Raw genomic sequence first — 13,318 nt, forward strand, 5'->3', positions numbered from 1 at the left:
GGTGCCTACGCCTCTCCCTGTCCCTCTCTGGTCCCTACGCCTCTCCTTGTCTCCCTCTGGTCCCTACGCCTCTCCCTGCCCCCTCTGGTCCCTACGCCTCTCCCTGTCCCCCTCTGCTCCTTACGCCTCTCCCTGCCCCCCTCTAGTCCCTGCGCCTCTCCCTGTCCCCCTCTGGTCCCTGGAATTCTCCCCGTCTCTGCCCCCCCCAGTCCCTATGCCTCTCCCTGTCCCCTTCTGGTTCCAACACCTCCCCCTGTATTCCTCTGGTCCCTAAGCCTCCCCCTGTCCCCCTCTGGTTCCAACACCTCTCCCTGTCCCCCTCTGGCCCCTACACCTCTCCCTGTCCCCCTCTGGTCCTTACGCCTCTCCCTGCCCCCCTCTGGTTCCAACACCTCCTACTGTCTCTCTCTAGTCCCTACACCTCTCCCTGTCTCCCTCTGGTCCCTACGCCTCTCCCTGTCCCCCTCTGGTCCCTACGCCTCTCCCGGTCTCCCTCTTGTCCCTACGCCTCTCCCTGTCCTCCTCTGGTCCCTACGCCTCTCCCTGTCCCCCCCCCCCGGTCTCTACGCCTCACCCTCCCCCCCCCCCCCGGTCCCTACGCCTCCCCCTGTCCCCCCCCCCCCCGGTCCCTACGCCTCCCCCTGTCCCCCCCCCCCGGTACCTACGCCTCCTCCTGTCCCCCCCCCCGGTCCCTACGCCTCCCCCTGTCCCCCTCCGGTCCCTACGCCTCCCCCTGTACCCCCCTGGTCCCTATGCCTCCCCATGCCCCCCTCTGGAGCCTATGCCTCTCCCTGCCCCCCTCTGGTCCCTAAGTCTCTCCCTGCCCCCCTCTGGAGCCTACGTCTCTCCCTGTACCCCCTCTGGTCCCTACGCCTCTCCCTGCCCCCCTCTGGTCCCTACGCCTCTCCCGGTCCCCCTCTGGTCCTTAGGCCTCCTCCTGTACCCCTCTGGTCCTTATGCCTCTCCCTGCCCCCCTCTGGTTCCTGCATTCCTTGTCTCCATGACCCCCTCTCGTGATGACACTCCTCCCTGTCTCGGTGAAAAGCCCTCTGGTCTCTACACCCCACCCCCGTCCATGTGGCACAGTTCTGCCACGGCACACCTCCCCGTCTCTGTGACTCCTTCCAGCCCCTACACCCCTCGCTGTCTCTGTGACCACCTCTGGACCCTGCACCCCTCCCCATCTCTGTGACACTCTCCGGACCCTATACCCAACCAAATCTCTGCTATCACCTCCTACCTAACAACCCCAACCATCCCTCAGCATGAACCGAACATTTTCCAGACACATCCAGGGATCATTCTAACTGTTTTTTTTCCACAATTCATTACGCAGGATCCTTAGAACCGACTCAGGTGACGAATGTTACCACGCAGGATACACGAACAGCAGGTGAGAGGTATTGGGAGGCTCGTCTCTCCCACAGTGACTCGTCCGGTCTTGTAGAATCCTCCCCTTCGTTATAACCCCCACCGGTGACTACACCCCTCCCCATCTCTGTAACACCCACCGTCTCCTACACCTCTCCCCATTACTATGACCCCCTCCCACCCTACACCCTTCCCCGTCTTGGTGACCCATCTCACCCTCTACACTCCTTCTCATCGCTCTGATACCCCTCTGGTCCCTACGCCTCTCCCTACCCCCTCTGGTCCCTACGCCTCTCCCTGTCTCCCTCCGGTCGCTACGACTCTCCCAATTTACTTGTGGTCCCTACGACTCTCCCTGTCGCCCTCTGGTCCCTACGCCTCTCCCTGACCCCCTCTGGTCCCTAGAATTCTCCCTGTCTCTGCCCCCACCTGGTCCCTACGCCTCCCCCTGTCCCTCTCTGGTCCTTAGGCCTCCTCCTGTACCCCTCTGGTCCTTATGCCTCTCCCTGCCCCCCTCTGGAGCCTACGCCTCTCCCTGTACCCCCCTGGTCCCTACGCCTCTCCCTCCCCGCCTCTGGAGCCTACGCCTCTCCCGGTCTCCCTCTTGTCCCTACGCCTCCGCCTGTTCCCCCCCCCCCCCCCGGTCCCTACGCCTCCCCCTGTCCACCCCCGGTCCCTACGCCTCCCTCTGTACCCCCCTGGTCCCTACGCCTCTCCCTGCCCCCCTCTGGAGCCTACGCCTCTCCCGGTCTCCCTCTGGTCCCTACGCCTCTCCCGGTCTCCCTCTTGTCCCTACGCCTCACCCTGTCCCCCTCTGGTCCCTACGCATCTCCCTGCCCCCCTCTGGAGCCTGCGCCTCTCCCTGCCCCCCTCTGGTCCCTACGCCTCTCCCGGTCTCCCTCTTGTCCATACGCCTCCTCCTGTACCCCTCTGGTCCCTACGCCTCTCCCTGTCTCCCTCCGGTCGCTACGACTCTCCCAATTTACTTGTGGTCCCTACGACTCTCCCTGTCACCCTCTGGTCCCTACGCCTCTCCCTGACCCCCTCTGGTCCCTAGAATTCTCCCTGTCTCTGCCCCCACCTGGTCCCTACGCCTCCCCCTGTCCCTCTCTGGTCCCTACGCCTCCCTCCGTCTCCCTCTGGTCCCTACGCCACTCCCCGTCTCCCTCTGGTCCCTACGCCGCTCCCCGTCTCCCTCTGGTCCCTACGCCTCTCCGGGTCTCCCTCTGTTCCCAACGCCTCTCCCCGTCTCCCTCTGGTCGCTACGACTCTCCCAATCTACTTGTGGTCCCTACGACTCTCCCGGTCCCCTTCTGGTCCCTACACTTCTCCCTGTTTCTGCCCCCTCTGGTCCCAATGCCTCTCCTGTCTCCCTCTGGTCCCTACACCTCTCTCTGACCCCCTCTGGTCCCTAACCCTCTCCCTGTTCTCCCTCTGGTTCCAACACCTCCTACTGTCTCTCTCTGGTCCCTACGCCTCTCCCTGTCTCCCTCTGGTCCCTGCGACTCTCCCGGTCTCCCTGTGGTCCCTACGACACTCCCGGTCTCCCTCTGGTCCCTACGCCTCTTCCTGACCCCCTCTGGTCCTTACGCCTCTCCTTGTCTCCCTCTGGTCCATACGCATCTCCCTGCCCCCTCTGGTCCCTACGCCTCTCCCTGTCCCCCTCTGGTCCCTACGCCTCTCCCTGTCCCCCTCTGGTCCCTACGCCTCTCTTTGTCCACCTCTGGTCCTTACGCCTCTCCCTGCCCCCCTCTAGTCCCTACGCCTCTTCCTGTCCCCCTCTGGTCCTTGCGTCTCTCCCTGTCTCCCTCTGGTCCCTACGCCTCTCCCTGTCCCCCTCTGGTCTCTATGCCTCTCCCTGTCCCCCTCTGGTCCCTACGCCTCTCCCGGTCTCCCTCTGGTCCCTATACCTCTCCTGGTCTCCCTCTGGTCCCTATACCTCTCCCGGTCCCCCTCTGGTCCCTACGCCTCTCTCTGTCCCCCTCTGGTCCTTACGCCTCTCCCGGTCTCCCTCTGGTCCCTATGCCTCTCCTTGACCCCGTCTGGTCCCTACACCCCTCCCTGTCCACGTGGCACAGTTCGGCCACGACACACCTCCCCGTCTCTGTGACTCCTTCCAACCCCTACACCCCTCGCTGTCTCTGTGACCACCTCTGTACCCTACACCCAACCCAACCTCTGTCACATTCTCCGGACCCTACACCCCTCCACATATCTGTGACACTCTCCGGACCCTACACCCCTCCACAGCTCTGTCACACTCTCTGTACCCTACACTTTCTGTCTCTGCTATCCCCTCCTACCTAACAACCCCAACCATCCCTCAGCAAGAATTGAACATTTTCCAGACACATCCAGGGACGTTCTAACTGTTTTTTTTCCACAATCCATTACACAGGACCATTGCAACCGACTCAGGTGACGAATGTTACCACGCAGGATACACGAGCAGCAGGTGAGAGATATTGGGAGGCTCGTCTCTCCCACAGTGACTCGTCCGGTCTTGTAGAATCCTCCCCTTCGTTATAACCCCCACCGGTGACTACACCCCTCCCCATCTCTGTAACACCCACTGTCTCCTACACCTCTCCCCATTACTATGACCCCCTCCCACCCTACACCCTTCCCTGTCTCTGTGACCCATCTCACCCTCCACATTCCTTCGCATTGCTGTGATACCCCTCTAGTCCCTACGCCTCTCCCTGTCTCTGAGCCCCACTGGTCCCTACGCATCTCCCTGTCCCCTCTGGTCTCTACGCCTCTCCCTGTCTCTGTCCTCCTCTGGTCCCTATGCCTCTCCCTTCCTCTGATCTTTCTCTGTGACCACCTCTGGACCCTACACCCAGCCCAATTTCTGTCACACTCTCCGGACCGTACACTTTCTGTCTCTGTTATCCCCTCCTACCGAACAACCCCAACCATCCATCAGCATGAACTGAACATTTTCCAGACACATCCAGGGATCGTTCTAACTGTTTTTTTCCACAATCCATTACGCAGGGTCCTCAGAACCGACTCAGGTGACGACAGTTCCCACGCAGGTTACACGAACAGCAGGTGAGAGGTATTGGCAGGCTCATCTCTCTCACAGTGACTCGTCCGGTCTTGTACAATCCTCCCCTTCGTTATAACCCCCACTGGTGACTACACCCTCCCCATCTCTGTAACACCCACCGTCTCCTACATCTCTCCCCATTAGTATGACCTCCTCCCACCCTACACCCTTCCCCGTCTCAGTGACCCACCTCACCCTCTACACTCCTTTGCATTGCTGTGATACCCCTCTGGTACCTACGCTTCCCCCTGTCCCCCCCTGTCCCTACGCCTCCACCTGTCCCACCCCCCCCCGGTCCCTACGCCTCCCCCTGTCCCCCCCCCCAGTCCCTACGCCTCCCCCTGTCCCCCCCCCCCGGTCCCTACGCCTCCCTCTGTCCTCCCCCCGGTCCCTACGACTCCCCCTGTCCCTCCCCCGGTCCCTACGCCTCCCACTGTCCGCCCCCCCCCCCCGGTCCCCCCCCCAGTCCCTACGCCTCCGCCTGTCCCCCCCTCCCGGTCCCTACGCCTCCCTCTGTCCCCCCCCCCCGGTCCCTACGCCTCCCCCTGTCCCTCCCCCGGTCCCTACGTCTCCCACTGTCCCCACCCCCCCCCGGTCCCTACGCCTCTCCCTGTCCCCCCCCCCCCGGTCCCTACGCCTCCCCCTGTCCACCCCCCGGTCCCTACGCCTCCCTCTGTACCCCCCTGGTCCCTACGCCTCTCCCTGCCCCCCTCTGGTCCCTACGCCTCTCCCTGCCCCCCTCTGGAGCCTACGCCTCTCCCTGCCCCCCTCTGGTCCCTACGCCTCTCCCTGCCCCCCTCTGGAGCCCCTACTGTCTCTCTCTGGTCCCTACGCCTCTCCCTGTCTCCCTCTGGTCCCTACGACTCTCCCGGTCTCCCTGTGGTCCCTACGACACTCCCGGTCTCCCTCTGGTCCCTACGCCTCTTCCTGACCCCCTCTGGTCCTTACGCCTCCTCTTGTCCCCCTCTGGTCCCTACGCCTCTCCTTGTCTCCCTCTGGTCCATACGCATCTCCCTGCCCCCTCTGGTCCCTACGCCTCTCCCTGTCCCCCTCTGGTCCCTACGCCTCTCCCTGTCCCCCTCTGGTCCCTACGCCTCTCTTTGTCTCCCTCTGGTCCCTACGCCTCTCCCTGTCTCCCTCTGGTCCCTACGCCTCTCCCTGTCCCCCTCTGGTCTCTACGCCTCTCCCTGTCTCTGTCCTCCTCTGGTCCCTATGCCTCTCCCTTCCTCTGGTCTTTCTCTGTGACCACCTCTGGACCCTAAACCCAACCCAATCTCTGTCACACTCTCCGGACCGTACACTTTCTGTCTCTGTTATCCTCTCCTACCGAACAACCCCAACCATCCATCAGCATGAACTGAACATTTTCCAGACACATCGAGGGATCGTTCTAACTGTTTTTTCCCCACAATCCATTACGCAGGGTCCTCAGAACCGACTCAGGTGACGACAGTTCCCACTCAGGATACACGAACAGCAGGTGAGATGTATTGGGAGGCTCGTCTCTCCCACAGTGACTCGTCCGGTCTTGTAGAATCCTCCCCTTCATTATAACCCCCACTGGTGACTACACCCCTCCCCATCTCTGTAACACCCACCGTCTCCTACATCTCTCCCCATTAGTATGACCTCCTCCCAATCTAAACCCTTCCCCGTCTTGGTGACCCATCTCACCCTCTACACTCCTTTGCATTGCTGTGATACCCCTCTGGTCCCTACCTCTCTCCCTGTCCCCCTCTGGTCCCTACGCCTCTCCCTGTCCCCCTCTGGTCCCTACGCCTCTCCTTGTCCCCCTCTGGTCTCTACGCCTCTCCCTGTCCCCCTCTGGTCTCTACACCTCTCCCTGTCTCCCTCTGGTCCCTACGCCTCTCCCGGTCTCTTTCTGGTCCCTACGCCTCTCCCTGACCCCCTCTGGTTCCTACGCCTCTCCCTGCCCCCCTCTGGTTCCTACACCTCCCCCTGTCCCCCCCCCCGGTCCCTACGCCTCCCCCTGTCCCCCCCCCCCGGTCCCTACGCCTCCCCCTGTCCCCCTCTGGTCCCTACGCCTCTCGCTGTCCCCCGCCCCGGTCCCTATGCCTCCCCCTGTCCCCCGCCGGTCCCTACGCCTCCCCATGTACCCCCCTGGTCCCTACGCCTCCCCCTGTACCCCCCTGGTCCCTACGCCTCCCCATGCCCCCCTCTGGAGCCTATGCATCTCCTGGTCCCCCTCTGGTCCCTAAGTCTCTCCCTGCCCCCCTCTGGAGCCTACGTCTCTCCCTGTACCCCCCTGGTCCCTACGCCTCTCCCTGCCCCCCTCTGGAGCCTACGCCTCTCCCTGTACCCCCCTGGTCCCTACGCCTCTCCCTGCCCCCCTCTGGAGCCTACGCCTCTCCCTGTACCCCCCTGGTCCCTACGCCTCTCCCTCCCCGCCTCTGGAGCCTACGCCTCTCCCGGTCTCCCTCTTGTCCCTACGCCTCCGCCTGTTCCCCTCCCCCACCCCGGTCCCTACACCTCCCCCTGTCCCCCCCCCCCCGGTCCCTACGCCTCCTCCTGTCCCGCTCTGGAGCCTACGCCTCTTCCGGTCTCCCTCTTGTCCCTACGCCTCCGCCTGTCCCCCCCCCCCCCGGTACCTACGCCTCCCTCTGTCCCCCCCCCCCCGGTCCCTACGCCTCCTCCTGTACCCCTCTGGTCCTTATGCCTCTCCCTGCCCCCCTCTGGTTCCTGCATTCCTTGTCTCCATGACCCCCTCTAGTGATGACACTCCTCCCTGTCTCGGTGAAAAGCCCTCTGGTCTCTACACCCCACCCCGTCCATGTGGCACAGTTCTGCCACGGCACACGTCCCCGTCTCTGTGACTCCTTCCAGCCCCTACACCCCTCGCTGTCTCTGTGACCACCTCTGGACCCTGCACCCCTCCCCATCTCTGTGACACTCTCCGGACCCTATACCCAACCAAATCTCTGCTATCACCTCCTACCTAACAACCCCAACCATCCCTCAGCATGAACCGAACATTTTCCAGACACATCCAGGGATCATTCTAACTGTTTTTTTTCCACAATTCATTACGCAGGATCCTTAGAACCGACTCAGGTGACGAATGTTACCACGCAGGATACACGAACAGCAGGTGAGAGGTATTGGGAGGCTCGTCTCTCCCACAGAGACTCGTCCGGTCTTGTAGAATCCTCCCCTTCGTTATAACCCCCACCGGTAACTACACCCCTCCCCATCTCTGTAACACCCACCGTCTCCTACACCTCTCCCCATTACTATGACCCCCTCCCACCCTACACCCTTCCCCGTCTTGGTGACCCATCTCACCCTCTACACTCCTTCTCATCGCTCTGATACCCCTCTGGTCCCTACGCCTCTCCCTACCCCCTCTGGTCCCTACGCCTCTCCCTGTCTCCCTCCGGTCGCTACGACTCTCCCAATTTACTTGTGGTCCCTACGACTCTCCCTGTCGCCCTCTGGTCCCTACGCCTCTCCCTGACCCCCTCTGGTCCCTAGAATTCTCCCTGTCTCTGCCCCCACCTGGTCCCTACGCCTCTCCCTGTCCCCTTCTCGTTCCAACACCTCCCCCTGTCCCTCTCTGGTCCCTTCGCCTCCCCCTGTCCCTCTCTGGTCCCTACGCCTCCCCCCGTCTCCCTCTGGTCCCTACGCCACTCCCCGTCTCCCTCTGGTCCCTGCGCCGCTCCCCGTCTCCCTCTGGTCCCTACGACTCTCCCGGTCTCCCTCTGTTCCCAACGCCTCTCCCCGTCTCCCTCTGGTCGCTACAACTCTCCCAATCTACTTGTGGTCCCTACGACTCTCCCGGTCCCCCTCTGGTCCCTGCACTTCTCCCTGTTTCTGCCCCCTCTGGTCCCAATGCCTCTCCTGTCTCCCTCTGGTCCCTACCCCTCTCCCTGTTCTCCCTCTGGTTCCAACACCTCCTACTGTCTCTCTCTGGTCCCTACGCCTCTCCCTGTCTCCCTCTGGTCCCTACGACTCTCCCGGTCTCCCTGTGGTCCCTACGACACTCCCGGTCTCCCTCTGGTCCCTCCACCTCTCCCTGACCCCCTCTGGCCTCTACTCTTCTCCCTGTCTCTGCCCCCTCTGGTCCCAATGCCTCCCCCTGTCCCACTCTGGTCCCTACGTCTCTCCCGGTCTCCTTGTGGTCCCTACGACTCTCCTGGTCTCCCTCTGGTCCCTACGTGTCTCCCTGTCTCTGCCCCCCTCTGGTCCTTACTCCTCTCCCTGTCCCCCCTCTGGTCCCTACGCCTCTCCCTGTCCCCCTATGGTCCCTACACCTCTCCCTGTCCCCCTCTGGTCCTTACGCCTCCTCTTGTCCCCCTCTGGTCCCTACGCCCCCTCATGCCCTTCTCTGGTCCCTATGCCTCTCCCTGAATCCCTCTGGTGCCTACGCCTCTCCCTGTCCCTCTCTGGTCCCTACGCCTCTCCTTGTCTCCCTCTGGTCCCTATGCCTCTCCCTGCCCCCTCTGGTCCCTACGCCTCTCCCTGTCCCCCTCTGCTCCTTACGCCTCTCCCTGCCCCCCTCTAGTCCCTGCGCCTCTCCCTGTCCCCCTCTGGTCCCTGGAATTCTCCCCGTCTCTGCCGCCCCCCAGTCCCTATGCCTCTCCCTGTCCCCTTCTGGTTCCAACACCTCCCCCTGTATTCCTCTGGTCCCTAAGCCTCCCCCTGTCCCCCTCTGGTTCCAACACCTCTCCCTGTCCCCCTCTGGCCCCTACACCTCTCCCTGTCCCCCTCTGGTCCTTACGCCTCTCCCTGCCCCCCTCTGGTTCCAACACCTCCTACTGTCTCTCTCTAGTCCCTACACCTCTCCCTGTCTCCCTCTGGTCCCTACGCCTCTCCCTGTCCTCCTCTGGTCCCTACGCCTCTCCCAGTCCCCCCCCCCCCCGGTCTCTACGCCTCCCCCTCCCCCCCCCCCGGTCCCTACGCCTCCCCCTGTCCCCCCCCCCGGTCCCTACGCCTCCCCCTGTCCCCCCCCCCGGTACCTACGCCTCCTCATGTCCCCCCCCCGGTCCCTACGCCTCCCCCTGTCCCCCTCCGGTCCCTACGCCTCCCCCTGTACCCCCCTGGTCCCTATGCCTCCCCATGCCCCCCTCTGGAGCCTATGCCTCTCCCTGCCCCCCTCTGGTCCCTAAGTCTCTCCCTGCCCCCCTCTGGAGCCTACGTCTCTCCCTGTACCCCCTCTGGTCCCTACGCCTCTCCCTGCCCCCCTCTGGTCCCTACGCCTCTCCCGGTCCCCCTCTGGTCCTTAGGCCTCCTCCTGTACCCCTCTGGTCCTTATGCCTCTCCCTGTCCCCCTCTGGTTCCTGCATTCCTTGTCTCCATGACCCCCTCTCGTGATGACACTCCTCCCTGTCTCGGTGAAAAGCCCTCTGGTCTCTACACCCCACCCCGTCCATGTGGCACAGTTCTGCCACGGCACACCTCCCCGTCTCTGTGACTCCTTCCAGCCCCTACACCCCTCGCTGTCTCTGTGACCACCTCTGGACCCTGCACCCCTCCCCATCTCTGTGACACTCTCCGGACCCTATACCCAACCAAATCTCTGCTATCACCTCCTACCTAACAACCCCAACCATCCCTCAGCATGAACCGAACATTTTCCAGACACATCCAGGGATCATTCTAACTGTTTTTTTTCCACAATTCATTACGCAGGATCCTTAGAACCGACTCAGGTGACGAATGTTACCACGCAGGATACACGAACAGCAGGTGAGAGGTATTGGGAGGCTCGTCTCTCCCACAGTGACTCGTCCGGTCTTGTAGAATCCTCCCCTTCGTTATAACCCCCACCGGTGACTACACCCCTCCCCATCTCTGTAACACCCACCGTCTCCTACACCTCTCCCCATTACTATGACCCCCTCCCACCCTACACCCTTCCCCGTCTTGGTGACCCATCTCACCCTCTACACTCCTTCTCATCGCTCTGATACCCCTCTGGTCCCTACGCCTCTCCCTACCCCCTCTGGTCCCTACGCCTCTCCCTGTCTCCCTCCGGTCGCTACGACTCTCCCAATTTACTTGTGGTCCCTACGACTCTCCCTGTCGCCCTCTGGTCCCTACGCCTCTCCCTGACCCCCTCTGGTCCCTAGAATTCTCCCTGTCTCTGCCCCCACCTGGTCCCTACGCCTCCCCCTGTCCCTCTCTGGTCCTTAGGCCTCCTCCTGTACCCCTCTGGTCCTTATGCCTCTCCCTGCCCCCCTCTGGAGCCTACGCCTCTCCCTGTACCCCCCTGGTCCCTACGCCTCTCCCTCCCCGCCTCTGGAGCCTACGCCTCTCCCGGTCTCCCTCTTGTCCCTACGCCTCCGCCTGTCCCCCCCCTCCCCCGGTCCCTACGCCTCCCCCTGTCCACCCCCGGTCCCTACGCCTCCCTCTGTACCCCCCTGGTCCCTACGCCTCTCCCTGCCCCCCTCTGGTACCTACGCCTCCCCCTGTTCCCCCTCCCCGGTCCCTACGCTTCCCCCTGTCCCCCCCTGTCCCTACGCCTCCACCTGTCCCACCCCCCCCCGGTCCCTACGCCTCCCCCTGTCCCCCCCTCCAGTCCCTACGCCTCCCCCTGTCCCCCCCCCCGGTCCCTACGCCTCCCTCTGTCCTCTCCCCGGTCCCTACGACTCCCCCTGTCCCTCCCCCGGTCCCTACGCCTCCCACTGTCCGCCCCCCCCCCCGGTCCCCCCCCCAGTGCCTACGCTTCCCCCTGTCCCCCCCTGTCCCTACGCCTCCACCTGTCCCACCCCCCCCCGGTCCCTACGCCTCCCCCTGTCCCCCCCCCCAGTCCCTACGCCTCCCCCTGTCCCCCCCCCCGGTCCCTACGCCTCCCTCTGTCCTCTCCCCGGTCCCTACGCCTCCCTCTGTCCCCCCCCCCGGTCCCTACGCCTCCCCCTGTCCCTCCCCCGGTCCCTACGCCTCCCACTGTCCCCCCCCCCCCCGGTCCCTACGCCTCTCCCTGTCCCCCCCCCCCCCCGGTCCCTACGCCTCCCCCTGTCCACCCCCGGTCCCTACGCCTCCCTCTGTACCCCCCTGGTCCCTACGCCTCTCCCTGCCCCCCTCTGGTCCCTACGCCTCTCCCTGCCCCCCTCTGGAGCCTACGCCTCTCCCTGCCCCCCTCTGGTCCCTACGCCTCTCCCTGCCCCCCTCTGGAGCCTACGCCTCTCCCTGCCCCCCTCTGGTCCCTGCGCCTCTCCCGGTCTCCCTCTTGTCCCTACGCCTCCTCCTGTCCCGCTCTGGAGCCTACGCCTCTTCCGGTCTCCCTCTTGTCCCTACGCCTCTGCCTGTCCCCCCCCCCCCCCCGGTCCCTACGCCTCCCTCTGTCCCCCCCCCCCGGTCCCTACGCCTCCTCCTGTACCCCTCTGGTCCTTATGCCTCTCCCTGCCCCCCTCTGGTTCCTGCATTCCTTGTCTCCATGACCCCCTCTAGTGATGACACTCCTCCCTGTCTCGGTGAAAAGCCCTCTGGTCTCTACACCCCACCCCGTCCATGTGGCACAGTTCTGCCACGGCACACCTCCCCGTCTCTGTGACTCCTTCCAGCCCCTACACCCCTCGCTGTCTCTGTGACCACCTCTGGACCCTGCACCCCTCCCCATCTCTGTGACACTCTCCGGACCCTATACCCAACCAAATCTCTGCTATCACCTCCTACCTAACAACCCCAACCATCCCTCAGCATGAACCGAACATTTTCCAGACACATCCAGGGATCATTCTAACTGTTTTTTTTCCACAATTCATTACGCAGGATCCTTAGAACCGACTCAGGTGACGAATGTTACCACGCAGGATACACGAACAGCAGGTGAGAGGTATTGGGAGGCTCGTCTCTCCCACAGTGACTCGTCCGGTCTTGTAGAATCCTCCCCTTCGTTATAACCCCCACCGGTGACTACACCCCTCCCCATCTCTGTAACACCCACTGTCTCCTACACCTCTCCCCATTACTATGACCCCCTCCCACCCTACACCCTTCCCTGTCTCTGTGACCCATCTCACCCTCCACATTCCTTCGCATTGCTGTGATACCCCTCTAGTCCCTACGCCTCTCCCTGTCTCTGAGCCCCACTGGTCCCTACGCATCTCCCTGTCCCCTCTGGTCTCTACGCCTCTCCCTGTCTCTGTCCTCCTCTGGTCCCTATGCCTCTCCCTTCCTCTGATCTTTCTCTGTGACCACCTCTGGACCCTACACCCAGCCCAATTTCTGTCACACTCTCCGGACCGTACACTTTCTGTCTCTGTTATCCCCTCCTACCGAACAACCCCAACCATCCATCAGCATGAACTGAACATTTTCCAGACACATCCAGGGATCGTTCTAACTGTTTTTTTCCACAATCCATTACGCAGGGTCCTCAGAACCGACTCAGGTGACGACAGTTCCCACGCAGGATACACGAACAGCAGGTGAGAGGTATTGGCAGGCTCATCTCTCCCACAGTGACTCGTCCGGTCTTGTAGAATCCTCCCCTTCGTTATAACCCCCACCGGTGACTACACCCCTCCCCATCTCTGTAACACCCACCGTCTCCTACACCTCTCCCCATTACTATGACCCCCTCCCACCCTACACCCTTCCCCGTCTTGGTGACCCATCTCACCCTCTACACTCCTTCTCATCGCTCTGATACCCCTCTGGTCCCTACGCCTCTCCCTACCCCCTCTGGTCCCTACGCCTCTCCCTGTCTCCCTCCGGTCGCTACGACTCTCCCAATTTACTTGTGGTCCCTACGACTCTCCCTGTCGCCCTCTGGTCCCTACGCCTCTCCCTGACCCCCTCTGGTCCCTAGAATTCTCCCTGTCTCTGCCCCCACCTGGTCCCTACGCCTCCCCCTGTCCCTCTCTGGTCCTTAGGCCTCCTCCTGTACCCCTCTGGTCCTTATGCCTCTCCCTGCCCCCCTCTGGAGCC

At 63.2% G+C, this 13,318-nt stretch overlaps 2 protein-coding genes across 2 annotated transcripts in view; one reads left to right on the plus strand and one right to left on the minus strand.

The window, feature by feature from the left end:
• LOC140192711 (uncharacterized) overlaps positions 1-989 on the minus strand; it is a 12,817-nt gene extending 11,828 nt beyond the window's left edge. The window contains exon 1 of the mRNA XM_072250226.1: positions 944-989. Within this exon, the coding sequence (XP_072106327.1) occupies positions 944-989 (46 nt within the window). The remainder of the gene's footprint in view (positions 1-943) is intronic.
• Positions 990-1,075: 86 nt separating this feature from the next.
• The window catches only part of LOC140192710 (uncharacterized), a gene marked incomplete at its 3' end in the record, with an annotated part of 28,842 nt that continues 16,599 nt past the window's right edge, over positions 1,076-13,318 (plus strand). Inside the window, exons 1-9 of the mRNA XM_072250225.1 lie at positions 1,076-1,080; positions 1,337-1,393; positions 3,770-3,826; positions 4,372-4,428; positions 5,850-5,906; positions 7,479-7,535; positions 10,076-10,132; positions 12,158-12,214; positions 12,760-12,816. Of these exons, the coding sequence (XP_072106326.1) occupies positions 1,076-1,080; positions 1,337-1,393; positions 3,770-3,826; positions 4,372-4,428; positions 5,850-5,906; positions 7,479-7,535; positions 10,076-10,132; positions 12,158-12,214; positions 12,760-12,816 (461 nt within the window). The remainder of the gene's footprint in view (positions 1,081-1,336; positions 1,394-3,769; positions 3,827-4,371; positions 4,429-5,849; positions 5,907-7,478; positions 7,536-10,075; positions 10,133-12,157; positions 12,215-12,759; positions 12,817-13,318) is intronic.

Source organism: Mobula birostris, unplaced genomic scaffold (genome assembly GCF_030028105.1).
Source record: "Mobula birostris isolate sMobBir1 unplaced genomic scaffold, sMobBir1.hap1 scaffold_2267, whole genome shotgun sequence".
Classification (NCBI taxonomy): domain Eukaryota; kingdom Metazoa; phylum Chordata; class Chondrichthyes; order Myliobatiformes; family Myliobatidae; genus Mobula; species Mobula birostris.